The sequence below is a fragment of the Hibiscus syriacus genome, unplaced genomic scaffold, assembly GCF_006381635.1.
Source record: "Hibiscus syriacus cultivar Baekdansim isolate YM2019G1 unplaced genomic scaffold, ASM638163v2 tig00110483_pilon, whole genome shotgun sequence".
In the NCBI taxonomy this organism is placed as follows: Eukaryota; Viridiplantae; Streptophyta; class Magnoliopsida; order Malvales; family Malvaceae; genus Hibiscus; species Hibiscus syriacus.
The window spans coordinates 2998032-3024727 of NW_024062759.1; the positions used below are offsets into that span (position 1 = coordinate 2998032).

Sequence of the window (26696 nt, forward strand, 5' to 3'; positions counted from 1 at the left end):
CATTTACATATACATCAACATATATATGCACTTGTACCATGTCACGAGAAACACACATATCATTATATCAAAACATATATATATTTATGTACAATCATTTCTATTATTATCAATTTGTACATTAGTCCTTATAATTTTATACTCTTATCCATAATATCCTTAATTATCACATCATAGCACATATATCAGTTCACAACGAACTAAACATATAATCATACCAAGTTTATTTATCTTATTATTTTTATTAGCCCATGAACACATGTGAGAACTATAGATATGTGAGTCTATAGAGGTTGTGCACTAATACTGTCACCACAACTCGTATAAATGCACCGAAGTGCCACGTAGAATTGCACCGTAGTGCCGCGTAGAAATGCACCGAAGTGCCATATAATAATGTCCATAAGGACCACATATCATTCCTTAAGAATCATATACATATACTAGGGATCAAGTATGTGTCTCACAAGACTTCACACATGTTTCAAAGAATATATATATGTCCCGAAGGACCGCGTAGACCCTCGACTCTTGGCATGCCAATTATACCCCTAGCTCTCATGACACATAACATGGGCATTATCATTTATGTCATTTCACATGTTCACATATTCATATTACCTGGGCATGTAGTCTCATAGTTTTTGAACATAGCTCATTATCACATTTTTCATATAATCACATAGTCACATAGTTCACTTACACGTAGATCATTTCCATATAATTCACATGTTACATATCTCAGGTTCTTGTATTCATATAACATATAATCACATAGATTACTTTCACATATACATGTTCTCATATAGTTTCTATCATTTCTCACACAATCACATTTATTCATGTATAGTATTTCATCTAAACTGTATAATAATGGCATATACTCATATCACCGAATAACTTCACCTGAATATATCTTTTGTTCATTTCAATGCTTAAATCATATAACACATAAGTTTTCCTTATGTAATGTATGCTACTTATTCATATAATCTTATGTTATCTCCTAGGTAAATGCTACCTAACTAATCTCATTTTCCATTTATACCAGTTTAATCTATTTATTTAGTTAAATTTTACTTAAATCCTATATCATAATTCTCTTTAAATATACTTCTTCTCTACAACACTTATCTTATTGTTTGACATCATCATTTATACTCAATTCCCTTCACTAATATATTATTCTTATATTACTCTATAGTCTAATCTTATTTAACTCATCACCCTTCTCTTGTAGTCATATAAATCTATTATATTGATTCTTATAATTGATCATATTTACTATGTAACATGTATGGTCACCTATCATATAACCTATTTCACATTCTCATGTAATCATATAGATCATTCATATTAATTCCTATAACTTATCACACTGCATGCATTCACAAAAATCATTTAATACATACTATAATATATATATCACATATACCCAAATCAAACATATGCATATGATCATACATTCAGGCCTTCTAATATAGGAAATAGACTTGTCGCAAGTCTTATTTCCGTTAAACATCATAAACTAACTTGTATGCACTCACCTGGCCTCACTAGTCAATTCCAATCTCTTATCTTTCCCCTTGATCGATTTTACTTGTCAATGATTCTGGAACTTGATTAGGCTCTGAATCTACATAATTATACATTTTAAGATAATTATTAGATACCTACACCTTGTAATTTGATATTAACAACTTAAACGAACTTATTAAACCAATATTCACATTTTTCCTTTAGGGGGAATCGGTTCCCTACTATGGGGATATCGATTCCCTCATGACATTCTGGAAATTTTTGGTTGTTTGAAGGGGTATCGGTTCCCCTTGAATGGGTACCAATTCCCCTTGCCCAGAAATCATATTTTTAGCTCGAAAATCACTTCATTTTCAGCTCAACACTTCATACTTCACTCCCTTTAATATTCCTAATTTTCATACACATGCTTAAACTCATTTCTACTCCATAATCACTTCTTTAAACTCAAAATTCTATCATTTACATGGCATTCAAGAATCACACTAAATTTCCAACATGTTCTAAAACTCATTCTATCACTTCATATCTCTTAATTTAACCCTTGACAAGTCAAATTAAACTTCAAAACTATTAACTCCTTCTATTTCAAAAATTCACTTAAAAACTGATTTTTCTTAATTTCTCATAACTTGATAATCTTTGAGTTTTAAGCCACCTAAAGCTTTCCTTAATCTTTCTTAACATCCCAAGAATCAAAACAAGCTTTAAAACGAAAGAATTAACCAACTGAAGACCCACTTACCTTATACAAGGCTTCACGGTGGAGAGGAGGAAAAAGAAGACTGAAGAATACTCTGGAGAAATTATCTCATTTCCCACGTTTTTATATCCCTTAAAATAGAATAAAAAAATCTTCTCTTAAAAAAGACCATAATACTCTTGTTATTTTCAAACTTTACCATTAAATCCAACATCAACTTTCTTCAATTAAATCCATGAACTTTTAACTTATTTCGAAATCGAGCACATAGTTTTTAAAATTTGCAATTTAGTCACTGACCCTGATTTATGATGTTACAGTGATGGCTGAGGAATTGCTTGCTGGTGAGACCTTTGTTGCTATAATGAAGGAGAAGTACAAACATGTTGAAAGTTTGACTGCACCGAAAGTTCATTGTTGAAAAAAAATGGTAGGCACCGATTAGGTGCAGAATTTGTTGAAATTGGGTAATGGGATAATTATACGTTTAGTCCCTAAACTTTAGGGTATTTACAATATTAGTCATTAAGCTTCAACTATAAATACCCTAATCCATTTAGCTTCAAAATAATCTCAAATCATTCTAGTTTTCTCCCAATACTAGAGAATTTAGAGAGTTTTCTTGAGAGTTATTTTCTCCTTTTTATCAAGAGAGAATTGTCATTGTTTTCTCCTTGTTAGATCGAAAGAAGTTGTAATTCCTAATTTCTTATAGTGAAATTCTTCTATCTTTGTCGTAGATTTTACCCTATATTATTTAGGGGTTTCCACGTAAAATTTGTGTATTCTTTATCTTAATTTTTATTTTCTCAAATTATCAGTTACGATTTTGCTCTATCCGATAACCGTATTCCGCAACAATTGGTATCAAGAGCCAAGTTAGAGTATATAATATCTACTTATTGTCTTTGTGGTTACCACCAAAAGGTGTATCCTCCAACATAAGAAAGTAAGAAGTTATTACCCATTATTTGAAGGTTCTAGAGAACTATTCACGATAGTGAAATAGTGGGAGCTATCCGTAATAGAAGCTATGGTAACGAAATTTGATATTAAAAAGTTTAATGGGAGAAATTTTTCATTGTGGAAATTGAAGATGAAGGTCATCCTAAGAAAAGACGGTAGTCTAGCGGCTATTAGTGAAAGACCAGTGGATTTCAAAGATGACAGCAAATGGAACGAGATAGAGGGAATGTTATGGCAAACCTTAATCTAGCATTAACAGATGAAGTATTGTCAAACATTGAGGAGAAGAAGACAGCCAATGAGATATGAGATAAAAAATCCAGAAAATACAAATTCTTAGGGTATGATGATGGTGTAAAGGGGTATCGCTTGTGATGTTATCTTTGTAGAAGATAAACTACAAAGAAAAAAAGACGATGATAGCGCTGAAAAAGGAGTTTGAACAAGGAGATTCTTCTGAAGCAGAACCATCACATGATGAACAAGAACGAGAGAGTTCTGAAGCTCCAACAACTCGCCAATCAAATCGTGTGAGAAGACGTCCCAATTGTCACTCAGATTATGTTATAGAAGAAAATATTGCATACTGCCTTTTTTACAGAGGACAGTGAGCCATCAACATACCAGGAGGCAATAAACAACTCAGGTGTTTCACTGTGGATGATGGTGATACAAGAAGAAATTGAAGCCCTTCATAAAAATAATACATGAGACATTGTGCCACTACCACAAGGAATGAAGCCAATTGGTAACAAATGAGTCTTCAAAATCAAACGAAATGGTGACGATCAAGTTTAGAGGTATCGTGCAAGACTGGTGGTCAAAGGATATGCTCAAAAAGAATGTATTGATTTCAATGAAATCTTTTCTCTTGTGGTTCGACTAACAATAGTTCGAGTAGTCTTGGCAATGTGTGCTACATTGAATTTACATCTAGAGCAGCTAGATGTTAAGATAACTTTTCTTCATGGAAATCTTGAAGAAGAGATTTATATGCTCCAACCTGAAGGGTTTGAAGAAAAAGAAAAAAAGAACTTGGTTTGTAGGTTGAACAAATCTCTGTACGATCTAAAGCAGGCGCTGAGGTGTTGGTATAAGATATTTGATTCCTTCATTATGTGCCTTGGATACAACAGACTTAATGCATACCCTTGTGCTTATTTCAAGTGGCTTGGTGATAACTATTTTGTTATATTGCTATTGTATGTGAATGACATGTTGGATGCAGGACCCAACAAAGATCATATTGAAGAATTGAATGAACAACTGCTAGGGAATTTGAAATGAAGGACTTGGGATTAGCAAACAAGATTTTAGGGATGCAAATTCACCGAGACAGAAGTAATAGGAAGATTTGGCTTTCACAAAAAGAATTACTTAAAGAAGATCTTGTCACGATTCAACATGCAAGATTGTAAGCCTATTTCTACCCCTCTTCCTATTAACTTCAAATTATCCTCCAGTATGAGTCCTAGCAGTGAAGAAGAGAGGATGAAGATGTCTCGAGTACCGTATACATCAACAGTGGGAAGTTTAATATTCGCTATGATATGCACAAGACCAGACATTGCACAAGCAGTGGGAGTGGTTAGTCGATACATGGCGAATCCAGACAAAGAGCATTGGAATACAATAAAGAGGATCCTGAGATACATCAAAGGGACCTCAAATATTGCATTATGATTTGCACAGACCTCTTGCTCAATTTACAGAGAAATGATGGAGAGAACTTTACGTTTAGATGACACAACCTATATATCAAACAATTTAAATGTAGTTACAAAATAATACCAGTTTCTTTTCACAAAAGTAAAAATGTGGTTTCTACTAGTTATTTTGAAGAATAAGAAGAATAGTCAAACTGTCGGTCAAACATGATGAGTCAGTTGGTTTAACGTGTCACATCAGTATTCCGTTACTGCAGTAACGATTGTTAATGGCTATTAACGTTGAGTGACTATTTTGTAACAAACGATAATGTTAGTGATTGATTTGTGACTTTGAAGCATTAATGGTGAAAACAAACACTAGCCTAAACATTAGTGACCATTAGTGTAGTTTACCCTTTTTATAATTATGTTAAAAATAAATGGATAAAGTACACTATAGGTCACTGTACTATTTCAAATATATTTTTGTGAACAAGCTTTCAAATATTACAAAACGATCATTAAACTTCCCAAATAATTACATAACAAACATTAAATTCATCAAATCATTACAAAATAGTCACTAAAATTATCAAAATATTATAAAAGGACTATTAAACTTATCGAAATTTATTACTATTTATAACATCATAGATATTATTTTATAATAGTTTGATAAAGCAAATGATTATTTTGTAATATTTAAAAGTGTGATGACTAAAAAGATTATTTTAGTATAGTTCAACGACTTATGGTGTGCTTTACCCAAGACAAAAGAAGTGCATTTTTTACTAAAATTTGAGAAGGGTGGAACACTTCGAAGAATTTAGCCGAAATTTATTTATACAGCCGGACTGTTGCCAATGGCCTCTGTTAATTAACAGCCGAGTAGATTTCAATTGAAAACAGTTTTTTTTTTTAATTTCCATTTTATTTCTTCAACCAAACGGTAGGGGCATTAGGGTTTCAAATCTGGGTTGCGTGGTTAGAGATTGAGCTCAGATCTCCTCCATTTTTCTTTCAATTCATGTCATTGTGATTCTATCAGGTACATTTAATCCATTCGTTATTTTACCATATCCAGTTTATTTTCATAGCGATCTCAATTACATACAACACGATCTAATCTTTTCCCTGATTGAATCTTCAAAATGGATATTCTCTGAATATCGGTCATAATTTGTTGTTTTCTGGATTTTTTTCCACATATATTTTAATGGAGTTATTTAGTTTCCGTCCGATTCACGAGAAAATGGAACGCAAAATGATTCAATTTGTCTTTCTTAAAATTTGTACGCCAAACAAAATAGCTAATTAGTTGCTTTTAAGTTTCAGATTATTCTTTCTCTTTGTGACAGGATTCGTGTGCTCGTCAAATTAATGTATAATTTCAGATTTCCTATGCATTCTGCAGATTTATACATTGTCAAAGAATTTTATAAAAGATTTATGAAAACAGTTTAGAGGCAATGTTGCCGTCCAGGTTTTCTTTGTTTGGTGGTGGGGGGTCAGATAAAGGTAATTCTGAAGAAGGTGATAAAAAGGGATTGAATCCGACACTAAAACTGCAGACAGATAGAGATGTATATAGACCTGGAGATTCTGTTTATGTTACAATTGAGATCTGCAATCCTCTTACCAGTGGCTATTCTGGTAGTGTTGTACCTTCGCTTTTGATTGAAAAGCTTGGCTTTGAAGTCAAAGGGATCGAGAAGTTGGACACTCAATGGTTTGCCACCCAAAAACCAGTGTCTGGAACGAAGCAAAGAAGAGGTTAGTATACTGCATATGTGAATATTAAAGAGATTGAATTAAAAAAATCTTATGTTTCCATGAGGACAAAGAAGTCAGATCAGTATAAAGGAGTTTATCGAAATTGCTATCATCTTTCATTTTCTTCTCAACTTTTAGCATTCATGTAATTTGTTTATATTGGGCAATTTAGTCTACTTTTTTGTTACTTCTTTTTCCTCCAGGGATATGCATAGAATTGAGATCGATTCCTGAAGAAAAAGATCATATTGTTTTAATTTAAATATTTTTTACTTATATTTATATTATTGCTCTTAATCTTTTTTCAGGTGAACATGTTTTTCTGGACTGTTCAACACAATCAATCATTTCAAATCAGATTGTGCCGTCTGGCTCTGCAAAAACTTGTTAGTCTATTTCCTGCCTTTGTCTAATGGTTTAGTTGATATATTTAAGTGCAGGGCTGTAAGATTTTTCCTCGCAATATGTTAATATGCTATTGATGAGTACTGGCCATGCTGTCTCAATGGCTGCATGTCATCATGTTTTGGTCAAACCCTGGTTTTGCTCATTGAAATTGTTGGTTGAAATTACCATCTGGAATATATTTAAGTGCAGGGGTGTAAGATTTTTCCTCGCAATATGCTAATATGCTATTGATGAGTACTGGTCATGCTGTCTCAATGACTGTATGTCATCATGTTTTGGTCAAACCCTGGTTTTGCTCATTGAAATTGTTGATTGAAATTACCATCTGGAATAATACTTCATTCAGTTCATTGACTTGTTAGAGAGAGAATAATGATTAGAAGGATGAATTTTATCTAAGAGAAAAGCAGAAGTGCAAGTGCCAAGTATATTATCAGCAAAAGAAGATAAATATGCAGAAATGTGATTTCCAAGATGAAATCTAAAGTACATTATTGGTAACTGTCAGCATAACTAATTGTGTGACAGTGGCCATCCAGTCCTGCATGTTTTGAATTGAACACTTGTGTTTTTTTGGCTAATAATATTTTGTTAACCCTTGCTATTGTTAAATGTTTCAGCTTTCCACCATACTATTATTTATTAGTCTGATTCAATAAGATTCATTTCTGTAACTGACATTTGACTCTGATATGCAGATCTGGTACGGGCTGTGCTTCCTAGCCTTGTACCACCATCTTACAAGGGTTCTACCATTCGTTATTTATATTATATAAAGATTACTTTGTTTGTTCGATGGCTGATACTGGAAAATGGTCACTCCAGCAAGGATTCAGTAGATCTTACTGAAGTGGTTGGTTTTACTTAATCTTCATGGTTTTTATTATGGATCCCCAAATCATCTTCTGTTCTTGTCTTTCAGAACTAGATATGTTTGACTTGCTGATAGGCCTAGTGCTCCTGAAAATAGGAATTCTGTTAAATTTCAGGCTTTTATGTTTGTTTCATTGTTTGTGCACTACTGCACTAGTATGTAACATTGATTACATTTTACCAATTTGTCCTGTTTTATCCGGCTTATTATTGAATATGTAAAACCATAACTTTGCACATATGGACATTTTGGCACATCTATGGATGTGTTCTTTGCATTTGTTCTCATTCAGATCTCTGGATCTTGGAATCGGATTGAACTTGTTGATGTCCGAATCCAGTCACCAAATTGCATATACTGTCAAGAGATGATATTTATGAACTTTGAATCCTTGCAGGACGCTCGTGTCCCTTTGCAAGTATGGGTAACTCAGAAAGGAAATGGTTTGGTGATGAAAGATGGTCAAAGTGATGGTAAGTTGCCATATTTCAAGTTTACCATCATTGTTACTACCTCCTCTCAATATCTTTACTAATTATTAAGTTTCGTGAAATAATTGACAAGTACTAAGTGGTGACTTTCTCTTTTTATAAGATGTTATGTTTTGGTAGTCAAGAATTTTTCACTAAGTTTTGGGATATGAATGTAATAACTTGAACAATAAAGCAGGAAGACACATTTATGCATGTAAACATTTTATTCTTGAATTCTATGTTACCTTGACTTGGGATGAGTGTTGGATACATGTTCCTTATACAGTTATGCTCAACTTTTTTCTAAGTTTTTATTTATATTTGGAGGATCACAACCCATACCCATTTCAATGTATGGGTCATTCACAAGTATCTGACATGACTACTTTTGGAAAATGAAAAGTCCAGTTAACATAAGCTGGGATTTGGTATAAGGAAGAAACTACATAAGTCTAAACTGGATTTGTTGAAGTAACTATGACTTGAATTTTGGAGCACAGTTGAAAAGTCATGGTTTGTACTCTCTCAAATACAGTTTGTGATGGGAGTCGGTATACTTTGCATATCAGAATATAGCAAAATGACTATGTTTTCGTTTTTTATGACCCAGGTATTGTTCCTGCTACAACCATCCAAACAGATATATACTGGAAAGAGATTGATGGTGATTCAGATTGGGTAAGACTGTTAGTAATGCTGCTATGTGCTAATGCTTTTGACTTACACTTTTAGTTGAATGATAACTGAAAAAAAATGTGTTACAGGCTAGAGTGAGTGACCTGTATGACAGTATTGAGGAAGGGTATGAGAGCTCAAGGGATGAAATGTCTTCTGTTTCATCCTTTAATCCTTCAAAGGAACATCTTTATAAAACCTTGAGTTCCCTATCGTTGCAATCGTCAGCAGCCAGATCTTCAAATAGAGATGGTCCATATCATGATGGAGACCATTTGAGTTTATCTTCAAATGTAGGGCTTCCGCGGTTATCGATAGCAGAGGACTTGAATGATTCTAATCCTGGTAATTGCGTTATTCTTTATTACACGGTGTCACTATGTGTTCTGAATTTGTTTCCCTCCTTCTGTCATTATGTTCTCTGGTATTTCTCTTCTGTTGGATTGTTGTGGTAACTTTTAAGTTTTTAAGCATACCTGCAGAAGCAATGCTAATCATTTGATTTAAAATATGTTTTCTGGTTCTTAGAATGTCTTTTGAAGTAGATCTTTTCTCGCAGACATATCATCAGCCATATCTCCAAGACAGAAGCGCACTTCCACAAGATCACTAGCTGGAAATGATAAAACTGGGATAAATTCTGCACTCGGCCAGGGAGCTACTGAACCTTTAGCATGTAAAGCACCGGACATTCTGCCCCATGTTTGTTTTCTGTTTGTCCCTAATGAAGCATGAATCTAGCTTTGAACTGTCTAATATGCCGATCCTGGTAAACTTATTTGTTACCAATATTTTCTGCAGCAGAAGGCTTTATTCGAGGAAGGTCGTATAATATCAGGATGGATGACCAAGTTTTGCTAAGATTTTCCCCTAAGAACTCTGAGTCCACTTATTACTTCAGTGATATGGTAAAATCAGTTTCAACTGTAGATTCTTTCTCCAATGAATTTGCTTCCATTGTTTCACTTGTTCTTATGATTATCTGTTCCAATAACAGATAGGCGGGACTCTTACTTTCTTTCATGAAGAAGGTGCTAGAAGATGCCTTGAGGTACTGCAGATTATGACCAAAGCAAGTGAAAAAACTATGACCTATTGAATGATGAATCTTGTAATTTGCTGGAATAATTTCCGTTCTGTAGGTTTCAGTCACGCTGGAAACTTCTGAGACAATAAGTCGTCGTTTTGTTCATCCATCTAGAAGGAATTCCCCAACAATTACCAAGGTGTGCCTTTCCAAAATTTTGATTCTACAATTACATTGGACTCATGAATTAGAATATTGATTTTCATAGATTAAACTTACATGCTTGGTCTGTTTTGGCGTTCATGAAATCTGTGATAATTTGCTTCTCACACATTCATGCACTTGTATGCTCAGAAAATGACACATTTGCAAATACTTGTTGGTTGTTAAGAAGTTCTGTATTGCTAGAATCCTTTTTTCTATTTTTAGATAGTGTTCGTTATCCCAAAAGCTTTCATTTTCTAGTAGGTTTTACTCAATTACACTTCAGAAAAGCAATTTGATTAAGCCCTTTTATGATTTTAATAAAACCATTACTTTACTTAAAAAAGAAATAAACTTAACTTGGGAGTAAAATAATGATTTTTCAAATGTTGTTTCTTGTAATTCTATTTCAATACGCAATGCGTAGATTACACCATTTGTTATCAGTTTGGCCGTTTCAAGCCGTTTCTTTTGTGAGCCTCAATGACTGAAAAACTGAATCCTTTCCCTGCATATTCAGACAGCTATGGTAACATTGTTAATTGATTATTGTTCTTTCAGGTCCAGAGTGATCATCATGAGGTTGTTGCTGATTTGATACAGACAAGTTTTCTTTTTTCTATTCCCATGGACGGTCCCATGTCGTTTTCCACTTCTCATGTCTTGGTGAAATGGGTTCTAAGATTTGAATTCTTCACTACTCCCAAGAATGTAGACTGGACAAGGTATGACCATTTGGTACTCCAATAGAGTTACTATTTTATGAAAAGAGTTTATTACTAATGGTCGAAGATTATCAAATGTCTTGGAAGTTCTTTTTCTTACCTTTTTAACGTAGTCGTGGAAACTTCCCAACAACCGGGTATTGATAGTTTCATTCCAAAAACTTACCATCCTATTTAATGGATTTTTTATAATATGATTTGTCAGTCGAATTCTCTGTAAATTGTTATCTGAACTCGGAAACTTCTTTTGGCATAGAGGTATATTTTTACTCCGAAGTTGAAATGGCTTGCAATTAGTGTAATCTATGCTTTTAAGTTTATTGAAATTTAGAATATTTATGCTTCTGTTACCAAATATGACTTCTTAATTATGAATTCAGATATGAGCATCCTCTTTTAATTGAAGGTGGAGACAAATGCGAATGGGTTCTTCCCATAACAGTGCACGCACCTCCGGCCGGAGCTCCAGTTGTTACCCATTCACGGGGTGAGAAACCTCTCTCCATAGAACCCATGTGGATTCATAGTTGAAGGTAAACTTGTTTCGAATACGTTAGTGGCTGGATTTCTGCACAGCTTCAAATGCGGGTAAGGAATTACTTGTAATTACGCAGTCTCTCGCTACATTTACCATTGCAAAGACATGAGTCTTGCATAATAATTCATCGGGAGTTCTCCGGGAGTTTTGAACTCGGTTCCTCATTTTTATCCAGTAATCGTTGTATAAGACGTTGATATTCGGGTTTTGTCGCCCGAAATTGCATTATTTTGGAGTAGCTGGTGTAAGTCCTCTTATTGTTGGGAAGCAAATGAGGGAACATAAACTCTCTTAAGGTTTTTTTTTTCATTGATACTAATTATTTTTAATCTCAGTATAAATATAATTATCATGTTTATAATCGTTGATTAGATTAACCTGGAAAAGACAAACCAAATCCCATTATTCTATCATCCTAAGCATTACCAAATACCACTCTAATCAATACCATCACATCTTCCCCCTTACATCAATATGGCTTAACACCATCTCCTAAGAAGCAAGACATTCAATTATTCTTCTTGAGGTAAACTCGAAGCTCTGATTCATGTCGCTCGGTTAATGTCACCTTTAAACCATGCTTCATGTACATCGTCAAGGCAAGTTTTGGTGCTACGACGTGACCTTTCACCACCTTCACGTGGTAGTGATACAAGATCGAGGCGGCCGCGAATTTCATCTGATAATAAGCAAAATCTTTCCCTAAACAAAGTCGAGGACCGCCGTTGAAGGCGGTGAACTTGTAGGCCGCCGCACTCGTATACCGGCTGTCTCTTAACCATCTCTCCGGTTTATATTCTCGGCAGTCTTTTCCCCATAGGGCTTCCATTCTACCCATAGCATAGATTGCATAGATAATTTTTGTTCCTTTAGTACTGTTCCATCTGGAAATACATTGTCTTCAACAACCTGAAAGAAACATAGATCGAAAACTAGGTTTAACTACCAATGATCGAATGGATCGATTTTTTGTTCGAACCGGTCAATTTAATAGAGAAACGAATTACCACCTTATGATCAACAGGAACCGAAGGGTACAATCTCAGAGCCTCTGATAATGAAGCCTGCAAATAATCCATCTTCTTTATCTCCTCTGGTCTAAATATCAATGGACTCTTCAAGTCATCTCTTTCGTTAACAATTCTACAAATCTCTGCAAGAATTTTTTCCTCGACAATGGGGTTCTTTTCCAGCAACCAGAAAAACCAGCTCAACGCCATCGAAAAAGTATCCCTTCCGGCGAGTATAAAGTTGACACAAATATCACTCAAGAACTTGTCTGAAAATGGCGCACCTTGTTCATCTTTCAATCTCATGAACACCGTCAATAGATCCGATCTTTGCTTCTCGTCTTCCTTTTGTAACGATAACTCCTCCTTCCTTGTCCGAATAAATTGTTCTGCGAATTCGTCGACACCCTTTATCGATTTTTTCAGCTTCTTTTCAATCCCTAAATCAAGACATCTCATGGCTTTCCATACGCATGTCGGGGTGACGAAACGTAGCAATGTCGTCTTGGTGGCGTCTTCGAACGCTTTGGCGAACAGTATTTCAGGCAATCCGGGACGGAGACACCCAGGGTCGACACCAAAGGCTATCATGCAAACGTTATCGAACGTTAATCTCAGAAGAACATCTTGCAGGTCAATGGAGGTCGATTTGTTCACTACATTTTCCAGCACGGGCAAGAGCCTGGCGTGGACGAGTTCCACCAACGACTCGGTCGTTAATTGCCGGAACTTCGCCGAGTGGAACTCAATGCTCGCCGTTTTCCTCTGCCGTTGCCATGTCTCGTCATCGGCATTGAATATCCCGTCTCCAAGAAGATCACGAACAGTGTCACGAAAATAAGGCCCTTTGGGGAAAACAGAGAATTTGATCTTGAGAAGATGCTCGAGGTTCCTAGGATCAGACGTAACAACGCAATTGAGACTACTGAACCACGGACCTTTGAACTTGAAAGTCCCATTTTGCTGGCAAAGTATGTCCGATATCCACTCGTACATGTCGGACCGGAGACCAGTCACCAACGACGGTAACATTCCGAGCAAGGGCCAAACAGGAAGACCATAACGTCGTTTTTTCCCCAACGAATGTATAAAAACAAAAACCACAACAGCAAGAATCAGCTCCACAACCTGAAGATATTGCCGGAAAACAACCGCCTCGAAACAAAATTTTCGACGAAACCATCGTCGGAAAACGAGGAAGACGAAGTTAAATTCACAATAGGGTTGATCATCGTTTTAGTATGACAAGAAAAAAAAAAGCAAATTTTGCATGGGGAATTTGATGAGTGAGCAGTGCGTTCATTATAACAAGAGAACCCGATAGACAGACGGGCAGATGGGCAAGGCGTTTCTTGGCGTGCATGTTTTGGCCCGAATTGGTTTGATTTGGTGAGCTGAATTTTGAGTGTGTAAATTGCAAAATGCATTTTCATTTTTAAGACAAAAATTGTGGGGGTGTAGGAGAACTTTCACTCGATTAAGGAATGTTTGGCCAACAGTGATGAGCAATGGAGTTTTATGGGTGATGTGGGATGAAAAGTGGGTGGGCGACTGTTCTTTTATTCATTGCAATGTCTTGTTTAGTTTTAGTTTTAAGGTTGCTGTCTTTGGATGTTGACTATGAAATTACTTTAAGAATTGTAGATGAAGGATAGCACCCGGCAGATAGAGATTTAATTAAATAAGGTGTGGTTCCGGTACTCTTGGTATCATTTCTTTTCACCTACGCCTACAAATTAGTCCACTTGGCAAACCAATCCGTCGTAAATAGGGATAGATCGTGAGAGGTTGATATACAATCATATCTTTTAAATATATTAAACTTTTATATAATTTAAGTATTTTATTTGTACTCTTTAATTATAAATTTGGATCATTCGATATAAAATTTTATATTCGTTTATATTCATCAAGTCACTCTAAATTATTATCTCATATGTTATAGTATACTTCACGTCTTTTTTAGAATTTATTGTAATATAATTTCATGTATATTATGTTACAATTTTATTTATTATTCATTCATTAAATTATTGATTATAATCGTATTAATAATTATATGTGTTAATTATAATTATAATTTTTTCTTTGAACAATGTCAATTGTATTCCATTAATGGAAATAAAAGAATCATAATTACAATACACTCAATTATAGAGAGAAAAATCGAGACAATAATCATAAAAAAAACTCGTAAAAAATAAAAATATTAAACTCAAATATACAAAGAAAAGCAAAATCTTACAAAAAAAACGAAATCTTCCTTTGAGAATAACGATCAACATTAAAAGAACCCAATAACCTTCATAAAAACTATTTATCTCTGTCGAACGAGATTTATAAAGTGACAAAGGAGTGGTGAGGGAACCAAATTATCTAGCAGGTTACTTTGTAACTCAATCTTGATTATATCGTCAAACAACTTTTGACCAAAGAGGTGTTTTGATAATATTTTACCACCGACAAACCAAACAGATAATAAATGTTGTGAGGGTATTTGTGCGAGCACCAAAATAACTGCAAATGTATGTGAAAAAAATACCAAAAATCATAAAAACATGTTATAATAGCAGAGAAAAAGTGTCACAAGAGTAAAGAAAAGCGTGTCATAAGGATAAAAAAATTTATTCAAAAAAAGAAAAAAGAAAACAAAGGACATGGTATGAAAAAAAACAAGAAAATAAATCACAGACGATCGAGAATCAACATTAAAATTAAAATTGCTTTCGTCTAAACAAAAATTAAAAGAAAAGCAAAAAGTGATATAAAAATATTAAGAAAAAACTTTAGTTAAAAAAAGAAGAATTTTTTTTATACAAAATAACAACAATTCTTTTACCACTGATATCACTTAGTACTGAATATTAATTAATGGGTTTCACATCAATAATCAAATTTATTGTATTTTAATTATTTTAAAATCTAACAAGAATCTACTCATTGCCGGCTTACATAAAAATCATCGTAACATATTATAAGTTCATGTTTAAGTATGATCAACTAATCATTATGAAGTGGTCTGCAATGGCTTCCAGAGCGGCCGTTTCTGTAGTATTTGTTTTGGTTTTGCTTAGTGTGAGCAGTGAAGGGCTTAGGCAGGGCGGTGCCCCGAACCACTGTGATGTTTTGTGCCAACAAGAAGCGGACAGAGTGGTGGGGCTTCCGGGTCAGCCGCCGGTGGAGTTCAAGCACTATGCGGGGTACGTGACGGTAAATGAGAGTCATGGCCGAGCCCTGTTTTATTGGTTTTTCGAAGCAACGAGCAAGCCTGAGAAACACCCTCTCCTCCTCTGGCTCAACGGAGGTAAATTTTAACTCCTAGAAATCATGATAATTGGTTGTTGTTTTAAATGTAATTCAAATTGCAGGTCCCGGATGCTCATCCGTTGCGTCGGAAGCGGAGGAGTTGGGGCCTTTCTTCCCTCAAAGAGATGGAAAAACCCTAAAGCTTAACCCACATAGATGGAACAAAGGTATACAAAAGGTCAAATTTTGGTTTTATCTTATTTTGGTCATTATTTTTTAAAATGTATTCATAAAACGTTCAATTTACTCCTATTCGACTACTCGAGTGTTAAACCATAAATAGAAAAGTGATCAAGTAGTTACATGTGTTGACGTGAATTACTTTTTATTGATATGAAATCCATGTGCCACTACGTAATTCTCCCTTTTTTGTTTTATATTCTACCTCCATAGATTAAAATTTTACAATTTTCATTCTTACGTCATGTCGACGCTGTAATTATCATTCTTCGGTGTGTTATTTGATCACTTAAGATATCGACGAACTTATCTCATTGTCTAACACAACTATCAATTAAATTTGACCTAAATCACTTTAAATTTTATAAAATTCATCTCTAAACTCTAAACATATGAAATCCCAAACCATTTTGATCTATAATACCCATTATTCAATCAACATAGAATCAAAATATACAATTTATTTTTTACTTCTCCGCCTCCTCACAGTTGGGATTAGGAAAAATAATCTTGATCATCGAGAGACCAAAGGAATTTCGAAACTAACAGGTTTTTCAACAACAACAAAAAAAGTTTTATAACCATTTTATAGTTTCTAAAAAAAATATCTAGTATAACACAATTAAGTATTGAACGACAAATGACCAAATAAAAGTAAATCAAAAAGTTCAATTAATAAATTAAAATATTTTAAACTTTAGCGATTAAAATAAGTGTAATAAGAAAGTTAATGATGAAATTTATAATTTATCCTTTAATTTTAGGAATTGAATCCGTCAGCTTTGAAAAATAGGATAAAGTAGTTCATTGGTCAGTCAACTATTAGCGTGTTCCGATTTTGGTCACTAAATATATATTTTTGAATTTCATGACCAACAATACAAAAATTGATCATTAGCATGTTTGATTGATTCTGTATTTTTGTTGTTGTGAGCCAGCTGCCAACTTATTGTTTGTTGAAGCTCCCGTTGGTGTTGGGTTTTCCTATACCAATACAAGCAGTGATCTGGATCAACTTGGTGATAATTTTACAGGTCTCTTTCTTCTTTTATTTCAACAAAATTTCCAAATCCATTATGATTTCCTCATCATAATCAATTCCCTTTGGATGATCAAGCTAAGGATTCCTACGCTTTTCTCCTCAACTGGTTCAAAAGGTTCCCTCAGTTCAAGTCCCATCACTTTTACATTGCTGGTTATAGCTACGCTGGTATGCTCTTGATTTTCTTTTAATCGTCTACTCGTCCGACATCTGTACCGATCAATATTATTTGATATATCGAACAAATATTTATATCCGGCACTTATCTAAATTGATTCTTAAATGTTAATTTTTCAGGTCACTTTGTTCCTCAGCTAGCTGAGGTCATTTTTGACAACAACAAATATGTTCCTAAGTCGGATTACATCTATCTAGAGGGAATTATGGTAAGGGACTTATGTTCGTAAGTGTGTCCCTGTTACTTTAAATCATATTCGAGATAACTCTTGTCCTTTACTTTTTAGGTTTAAGTACTTTATATGTCCTTGAAGTTTTGAAATTAGACAATTTGACCCCTTCCGGTATTTTGTCCTGATTCCATCAGTAAAATGAACTATATGTTGCGGAATACGGCTATCGGATAGAGCAAAATCGCAACTGATAATTTGAGAAAAATAAAATGAAGATAAAGAAAAAACAAAATTTACGTGAAAACCCCTAAATAAAATCGGGTAAAAACCATGGGCAACGGTAGAAGAATTTCACTATGAGAAAATAGGAATTACAACTTCTCTCAATCTAACAAGGAGAAAACAATGATAATTCTCTCCTGATAAAAAGGAGAAAACAACTTTCAAGAAACTCTCTAAATTCTCTAGTATTGGGAGAAAGCTATAATCATTTGGGATGGTTTTGAAGCTAAATGGGTTAGGGTATTTATAGTTGAAGCTTAAGGACTAATCTTATAAATACCCTAAAGTAGAATGACAAAAATTGAGATTTACCCATTATCCAAATTCAACAATTGTTTACTGCCTTTTGACCATTGCACTGAATTGTGCATTAATGCACAGATTTCGATGCTGACTTTCAACAATCTTCCACTTAAAGATTTGATTGGAACAATCATATCTTCACACCATTCTTTCTACCTTGTACCATCATGTTGCTTATGTTTCTGACAAGCCACAAGAGGATCGACACCAAGTAAATTTATCAACATTGATCGCCTTCGTCATGAAATCTGATATGTTGTCTTTGGTATGGATCTTCTGCATATCTACCGTCCCTTCTTCCACCTTTTCACGAATGAAATGGTACTGAACTCGTATGTTCTTTGTCCTTGAATGAAATGCTGGATTCCTTGCTAGATGCAAGGTGCTTTGACTGTCACAAAACAGAGAGACATACTCTTGATTGTGCCCAAGCTCCTCCAATGTCATCTTCAACCAAATTACTTCTTTACTGGCTTGTGTAGCTGCTACATATTCTGCCTCTGTTGTGGATGTAGCCACAACTAACTGCAATTTTGAAACCCATCTTATAGCTCCACCAACAACTTTAAACACATATCATGTAGTAGATTTGCTTTTATCCAAATCCCCTGTATAGTCAGAATCTACATACCAATTGACAAGTAAGTTTGATCCTCCGTAACATAATGCAACATTTGAGGTCCCTTTAATGTATCTCAGAATCCTCTTTACTGTATTCCAATGCTTTTTGCCTGGATTCGCTATGTACCGACTAACCACTCCAACTGCTTGTGCAATGTTTGGTCTTGTGCATATCATAGCGAACATTAAACTTCCCACTACCGATGCATACGACACTCGAGACATCTCCATCCTCTCTTCTTCACTGCTAGGACTCATATTGGAGGATAATTTGAAGTTAATAGGAAGAGGGGTAGAAATTGGCTTACAATCTTGCATGCTGAATCGGTGAATTTGCATCCCTAGAATCTTGTTTGCTTATCCCAAGTCCTTCATTTCAAATTCCCTAGCCAGTTGTGCCTTTAATTCTTCAATATGATCATTGTTGGCTCCTGTAACCAACATGTCATCCACATACAACAGCAATATAACAAAATTGTTATCACCAAACCTGAAATAAACACAAGGGTCTACATTAAATATGTTGTATCCAAGGCAAATAATGAAGGAATAAAATCTCTTATACCAACACCTCGGCGCCTGCTTTACACCGTACAGAGATTTGTTCAACCTGCAAACCAAGTTCTTCTTTTCTTTTTCTTCAAAACCTTCAGGCTGGAGAATATAAATTTCTTCTTCAAGATCTCCATGAAGAAAAACTGTTTTAACATCTAGCTGCTCTAGATGTAAGTTCAATGTAGCACACATTGCCAAAACCACTCGAGTTGTTATTAGTCGAACCAAAGGAGAAAAGATTTCATTGAAATCAATACCTTCTTTTTGAGCATATCCTTTGACCACCAGTCTTGCACGATACCTCTCCACTTGATCGTCACTATTTCACTTGATTTTGAAGACCCATTTGTTACCAATTGGCTTCATTCCTTAAGGTAGTGGCACAACGTCCCATGTATTATTTTTATGAAAGACTTCAATTTCTTCTTGTATAGCCATCATCCACAGTGAAGCATCTGAGTTGTTTATTGCCTCATGGTATGTTGATGGCTCACCGTCATCTGTTAAAAGGTAGTATGCAATATTTCCTTCTATAACATAATTTGAGTACCAATTGAGACGTCTTCTCACACGAACTGATTTACCAATTGGTTCTTGTTCATCGTGTGCTGGTTCTACTTCAGAAGAATCTCCTTGTCCAACCTCCTTTTCCACATGTATCTGTGTAGACTTTGACTTTTCAGCGTTATCATCGTCTTCTTTTCCTTGTAGCTTATCTTCTACAAAGATAACATCTCTGCTGATAATCACTTTGCGGGTAGTGGGATACCACAAGCGATACCCCTTTACTCCATCAGCATACCCCAAGAATTTGTATTTCCTAGATTTTGGATCCAGCTTTGAAATTTCTTGGGAGTTGTCCATCACGTACACTATACTTCCAAATACATTGAGGTTTGAATAATCAGCTAGTTTACCAGTCCACATCTCCATTGGTGTCTTCAGCTCTATTGCAGTTGATGGAGCTCGGTTAACCAAATAATATGAGGTATTGACTGCTTCTGCCCAGAATGATTTTTCTAGGCCTGCATCCCTTAACATTGCTCTTGTTATTTCTAACAAGGTTTTTTCTCATCCGCTCTGCCACTCCATTTTGTTGAGGAGTGTTTGCCATTGTGAAATGTCTTTTGATGCCTTCTTTCCTGCAAAAGTCATCAAATTCTTCACTTGTATATTCTCCTCCATTATCTGTTCTGAAACACTTGATCTTATTTCCAGAATCAAGTTCTAACTGCGCTTTGAAGTTTTTGAAAGTTGAAAACACATCTGACTTTTTCTTAATAGGGTACACCCAACATCTCCTGGAGTAGTCATCAATAAATGAGACAAAATATTTTGCTCCGCCTAGGGATGTAACTGGTGCTTGCCATACGTCAGAGTGAACCAATTCTAGAACACTTTTGCCTCTAGAATTTGATGTGTTGAATTTCAATCGGTGTTGCTTACTTGTTATGCAGTGCTCACACAAAGTAAGTGATACCTTTGTTAAGCCTGGAAGTAGCTTTTGTTCCACAAGGACTTTCATTCATTGTTCTGACATGTGTCCAAGTTTCTGATGCCATAACATTGCAGAATCTGAACTACATGAGGCAACATAGGCTTCTGCTTCTAGCAAAGTCTCTCCCTTCAGCATGTATAAGTTTGCTACTATCTTTTCGCACAAGCGCTCCATGGAACACCTTCATGATTCTTTTTCGTGTTTTAATCATGCTTGCATTATTATCCAACAATCCGTAGGATAATAAATTTTTCTTCAAGCCTTTCACGTAACGCACATCTCGAACAACTTTGATTGTTCCATCATACATCTTCAATTTGATGGTTCCCACGCCAACAATCTCTAAAGGATGATCATTGCAACTATATACAGATCTTCCTGAGACAGGTTCATACTGATGGAACCATTCTCTTCTTGAGGTCATATGATATGTTGCTCCCGAATCAATGAGCTATATATCTGTAAATCTTTTTATACCTTCCACGGTGGTTGACGCTTCACAACATAGTGCATCTCCATCATCTGAAGTGTTTGCGGTATTGCCTTGTGGATTAGAGTTTTTATTTAGACACCAACAATATTTCTTCTGACCATTCTTTCCATAGTTGTAACACTTTAAATTCTATTTTCTTCTCGACTTTGATCTATCATGTTTGTGACTACCACTTTGGCCACGTTCCGTTGATCTCCCTCTCATCATTGTCAACGCTTCTGCTTGTTGCAGATTTACTTGCATGTCTTCCTTGTTCTTGCGCCGATTTTCTTCTTGTAGAACAGCAGCTGCAACGTCATCGAAGACTAGACCGGTGACATTACTGTTTGTCAAGTTGATGATGAGTTGATCATACGAATCAGATAGACTTTAAAGTAGTAGTTCAACACGTTCTTGTTCTCCTATTGTACATCTTAGGGATGTAAGCTGAGAAAATAAAGTGTTTAGCGTGTTTAAGTGCTCCATCACTGAAGTAGATTATGGCATACGGAGAGTGTACAATTTCCTCTTAAGGAAAATTTTATTGTGCAACGATGTGGCCTTGTACAGTTTGGTGAGATGATCACATATCTCCTTAGTTGTCTTTTTCTTCTCGATGCTTGACAATACTTGATCTGCTAATGCTAGATGAAAGTTTGCCATAGCATTTCCGTCCATTTCGATCCATTTGTTGTCATCTGTGAAATCTACCGGCCTTTCACTGATAGTTACTAGACAACCGTCTTTCATCATGATGGCTTCATCTTCAATTTCCACAATGAACTTTTCATTATCAAATTTCGTTGACATAGATTCTATTATGGATAGCTCCCACTATTTCACTATCGTGAATAGTTCTCTGGAACCTTCAAAGAATGGGTAATAACTTCTTACTTTCTTATGTTGGAGGATCCAGCTTTTGGTGACAACCACAAAGACAATAAGTAGATATTACACACTCTAATATGGCTCTTGATACTAATTGTTGCGGAATATGTCTATCGGATAGAGCAAAATCGCAACTGATAATTTGAGAAAAATAAAATGAAGATAAAGAAGACACAAAATTTACATGGAAACCCTAAATAAAATAGGGTAAAAACCACGGGCAACGATAGAATAATTTCACTATGAGAAAATAGGAATTACAACTTCTCTCAATCTAACAAAGAGAAAACAATGATAATTCTCTCTTGATAAAAAGGAGAAAACAACTCTCAAGAAACTCTCTAGTATTGGGAGAAAGCTAGAATGATTTGGGATGGTTTTGAAGCTAAATGTGTTAGGGTATTTATAGCTGAAGTTTAAGGACTAATCTTATAAATACCCTAAAGTACAATGACAAAAATTAAGATTTACCCATTATCCAAATTCAACAATTGTGTACTACCTTTTGACAATTGCATCGAATTGTGCATTAATGCACCAATTTCGATGCTGACTTTCAACACTTTATGCAGATCGGGAATGCATTGATGGACGAAGAAACAGATCAAAGAGGGATGGTGGATTATGCATGGGATCATGCAGTGATATCCGATAGGGTTTACAACAACATCAAACTCGAATGTAATTTCAGCCGTCCAAAGCAAACTGATGATTGCAAGAAAGCCCTCGAAGCCTACTTTGATGTCTACAACATCATCGATATGTACAGCTTATATACTCCCACCTGTGTTAGTAACTCCGGCACCGGCAATAACCGACGAAGCCCCTCGATTCAAGGCTTCTCCCTTCAGACGATTTCCAAATTCGTAAGCTATTTCTTGCATTTGAATCTGAGTAATATAACTAACATATTCCCCTTCTTTGATCTGAGCTCGGCTAACCCGTTTTTTCCCCGAGATGGACGACGTAAGAGACCGGAAGATTACGATTGTGCATGGGACGACACTGAAGCTTATTTCAATAGGCCTGACGTTCAAAACGCACTTCATGCCAACGTTACCAACATGTCTTATCCATGGACTCATTGCTGGTATTAATTATTGAACATTGATGTCTGTTGCAACACCCATGTGTACAAGGATGGACTGAGAGGATTAATGCCATCGTTATTAAAATTTCAAATTTTTATATATATTAGATATTTTTTTATATTTCTTATTGATAATTTGGTTTTTCTCTTAAATTATTATTAATTTGTTTCCTACGTATAATAAATTTGAAATTTGAGGTTGGCTCATTTTCTGTCTGTAGTGAAATCGTGTCGGTTTGGGGAGATCGACCAGCTTCTATGCTTCCTACACTTAAGAAGCTCATAGACGGAGGCATCCATTCTTGGATTTACAGGTAACCACCCAATGATTTCGGATGGACAACGTAATATAATGACACCAAACATAATATCAATCTAAAAATAACATGAACTTGAGATAAGTAAACAATTTTCCGATTTACAGCGGAGATGCCGACGGGAGAATTCCGGTTACATCAACTAGACTAACCTTAAAAAAACTAGGGTTGAAAACAATGGAGGAATGGACACCTTGGTACACCGATTATAAACAGGTGATGCTTTAAACTTTTAACGGATAGATGGAAATACTCTTAGTTTACGTAAAATATACGTATAATTTCCATACGTATATAAATAATTTTGTTGTAAATCAATTACATTTTGACAGGTGGGTGGGTGGACAATTGAATATGAAGGGCTTACGTTTGTGACCATTAGAGGAGCTGGTCATCAAGTTCCTACTGATAAACCAAGACAAGCTCTTCAACTAGTTAGGCATTTCTTGGCCAATAAGAAATTGCCATCTACACCATTTTAGTCATTTTTCTTGCTTTCATTATTTTTCACAGGGAAATGAACTTTTTCTGTATTGTTAGAGACATTAGTCTTTAAATTTTAAAATGTTTTCTATCAGTTCTTGAACTATGATTTCATTCTAAATAGAATAAATCATAGCACTTGAACTCCATCGACGGTTGACTCGGAAGCTCCACCACCATATCTCTTCTTGTTGACACAAAACGTTGCAGTGGCGACTCACAGCCATGCCTAAACCCTTCACTGCTCACAATAGGCAAAATCAAAACAAATTATTGATATGTATGCTAAATGTGGGGCAATAGATGAGGAATTAGACGTCTTTCGTGGCGTGTCAAATGGTAAGACCGATCTGTTGTTGTGGAATGCTATGATCGGAGGGCTTGCAATTCACGCTTGCACGGTGGACGTTCTGGCTCGAGCAGGGCAGGTAGCAGAGGCATACTGATTTCTACTCGAAATGCCAATGGAGTCGAGTGCTCTGCTAGAATTTCTTGTAAGCCAAGTGAAACTTGAAGTTTATAAGGATATTCAAGGATATCTTTCTCTATGAAATGAAATTTGATTCGAGTGAAAGCTTTTCGAAATCCAAACCTATCAGATTCCGTTTCCGAAGGAGCTTTAAAGTAATATCAGAAAGTAATTCATACTTCTATAAGAACTCAATGTTGTGGGTTCATTAAATTAAACACACTGAAGAAAACACAGAAGAAATGAGAAACACACAGAGAAAGGGTATTGATCTTCAGTTGAATGCTTAGCTTCAGAAGCAAGAAAGCATATACATAGCACACTCCCTAAACGAAAACAATAGCAGAAATATGTTTCTAATAGATATTTGAGCACAAGATTTGATCCCAACAATGCTGATTTTCTTTCTGTATAAAATACCATCTTCTTTTCATCCTTCTCATAAAATCTGCAGAATTGTAATCAAAAGAGTGTCAAAAGTTGTTCTTGAATAGATATCGTTTCGAATATACTAAACGATGACGATTAACATACACCATATAGCTGCAATGCCGAATGCTAGACATTTGAATCTTGAAGGTTGGGTTGAGCAAGCTGGAGCTGATAAGAATGGAACTGTTGAGGACTAATGGTTGAGAGCTGAAGAACACTACTGGGTTCATCATAGAAAGGGAATTGCCCAAGAACTTGCTGATGCTCCACCGCCTTGGCTTCCATTCCTCCGTGTTGGTACTCGATCGTCGCTCGGTGCTCTTGAATCTGTAAGATCAACAAGAAACCAATCCAAATGGTAAATGTTTCAATACAAGTTCAGTTGAAGTCTTTGTACTTACCCATCGGTACATATTGCTGTTTTCTTCTTCTAGTATTCTCTCCTACACAGGTTTTTGAAGTCACACAAATTAGCATCTTGTTAATGTGAGGGAACTTAAAGAAGTGTAAATTCATGTATATCACCTTTCTACGCAGATTATCAAGTTGTTGCTGCAAGAGTTCATTCTGCAGAAAATTGTAAAAAAACAAGAGATGAAATCTTTAGTTCAAATGCATAAGAAGATGAAGATGAAGACGTATACCTTTCGCTCTCGAACCTTGATGGCGGATCGTTCGAGTTCGTTTTCGAGTTGTTCAAGCTCTTCGAACGGTATCGAGCTCATGTCCTCTCCGGTGTAGCGTCGCATGCTCAGTTGAAGCCGACGGGTTTCTTTCCTCAACACTGCCAATTCATTGTACAAATGTTCCTATATACATATACATACATAAATATACATCCATGAAAGAAGGAAATGTGAGTTTATAAAGTTTCTTACCCGATTGTCATGCTCAGGAATGGTAGTTCCAGTAACCTTCAGATACCTATCAATGATTTGCTCCATTCTGTGACAAGATATTCAGCCATAAAACGAAGATTTAAAATCATTAATCATTCAAATTCATCATGCAAAAAGCAGGTATGCAGAAACATGAAAAAACAGCCTTGAAATCGAAACCCTAGCTAGTTTTTTCCCAAGGCAGATAATAGAACAAACCAAAAACTTCAGACCTGTACGGCTCACTGCAGTACTGGCACAGCTTTCCGGTTGTGGAGAAGATGATGAGGCCGATCTGAGCATCACAAAGCACAGAAAGCTCGTGCGTCTTCTTCAAAAGTCCGGCTCTTCGCTTCGAGAACGTCACCTGTCGAGTCGTCTGGTTCTCTATCCTCTTGATCGCTATCTTCCCACGTCCCATAATTATATCTAAAGATCAAAACAGACTATATACTCTTTTTTTCAACAAAAAGAAAAAAAACTAGTGTAAACCAGCAGAAAAAAGGGTTGCAAAAAAGCAAATAATAATGGAAAGTAAAAGCTTCTTTCTGGAACTTAAAATAACAAAAGTTTGTTTTATAGTTTGCAATAAGTTGATAAACCCAGGAAGGGAAATGGAAGATGAGAAAGATGATGAGTCCTCTGTGTGGGTAAAATTACCTATGTTGCTTGCTTGTAAATCTGCAGCTCTTCGGTGTATGAACGAGGAATTTATTCTCTTATCTCTATACGCTATTTACTTTAGTTTTTCGTTTCCTAAAAACCCCATCCTCTTCCTATAAAACTACACAACTGCACCAAATATATCTGTTGAATTGATTACTTTACTTTGAAAAAAAATAATATTTAAAAGTAATTATTTTATGTCTTTATTTTGACAAAAAATAATTTTAAATATTTATTTTGATCAAGAGATATTTTACATACTTAAATAAAAGAAAATATATTTTAGACACTTATTTATGA

At 35.3% G+C, this 26696-nt stretch overlaps 3 protein-coding genes and 1 pseudogene across 4 annotated transcripts; 2 read left to right on the forward strand and 2 right to left on the reverse strand.

Moving 5' to 3' along the window:
- Nucleotides 1-5713: 5713 nt before the first annotated feature.
- Nucleotides 5714-11826, forward strand: LOC120129266. Its single transcript, XM_039146813.1, has 13 exons — nucleotides 5714-5905; nucleotides 6272-6630; nucleotides 6939-7016; nucleotides 7737-7891; nucleotides 8310-8385; nucleotides 8996-9063; nucleotides 9150-9405; nucleotides 9620-9736; nucleotides 9862-9968; nucleotides 10058-10111; nucleotides 10203-10286; nucleotides 10853-11016; nucleotides 11397-11826. Exons 2-13 carry the CDS (start codon nucleotides 6327-6329, stop codon nucleotides 11545-11547), a joined length of 1614 nt encoding a protein of 537 aa, XP_039002744.1. The 5' UTR covers nucleotides 5714-5905; nucleotides 6272-6326; the 3' UTR covers nucleotides 11548-11826.
- Nucleotides 11827-12062: 236 nt separating this feature from the next.
- Nucleotides 12063-13796, reverse strand: LOC120129264 (annotated as a pseudogene).
- A 1792-nt stretch (nucleotides 13797-15588) lies between these two features.
- LOC120129104 (serine carboxypeptidase-like 34) lies at nucleotides 15589-23968 on the forward strand. The gene is made up of 10 exons (XM_039146699.1): nucleotides 15589-15868; nucleotides 15933-16037; nucleotides 16989-17084; nucleotides 17168-17260; nucleotides 17390-17478; nucleotides 22634-22927; nucleotides 23018-23151; nucleotides 23373-23465; nucleotides 23576-23684; nucleotides 23801-23968. Exons 1-10 carry the CDS (start codon nucleotides 15589-15591, stop codon nucleotides 23948-23950), a joined length of 1443 nt encoding a protein of 480 aa, XP_039002630.1. The 3' UTR covers nucleotides 23951-23968.
- Nucleotides 23969-24604: 636 nt separating this feature from the next.
- Nucleotides 24605-26450, reverse strand: LOC120129134 (protein TRANSPARENT TESTA 16-like). Of its 2 annotated transcripts, none has more exons than XM_039146719.1 (8): nucleotides 26391-26450; nucleotides 25964-26185; nucleotides 25731-25797; nucleotides 25497-25661; nucleotides 25378-25419; nucleotides 25254-25295; nucleotides 24957-25179; nucleotides 24605-24868 (listed from the first exon to the last, which is right to left on the reverse strand). In XM_039146719.1, exons 2-7 carry the CDS (start codon nucleotides 26149-26151, stop codon nucleotides 24979-24981), a joined length of 705 nt encoding a protein of 234 aa, XP_039002650.1. In that variant the 5' UTR covers nucleotides 26152-26185; nucleotides 26391-26450; the 3' UTR covers nucleotides 24605-24868; nucleotides 24957-24978. The 2 variants fall into 2 exon arrangements, with proteins under 2 accessions (XP_039002650.1, XP_039002651.1); XM_039146720.1 differs by having other exon boundaries at nucleotides 25964-26159; nucleotides 26391-26416.
- Between the last annotated feature and the right edge of the window lie 246 nt (nucleotides 26451-26696).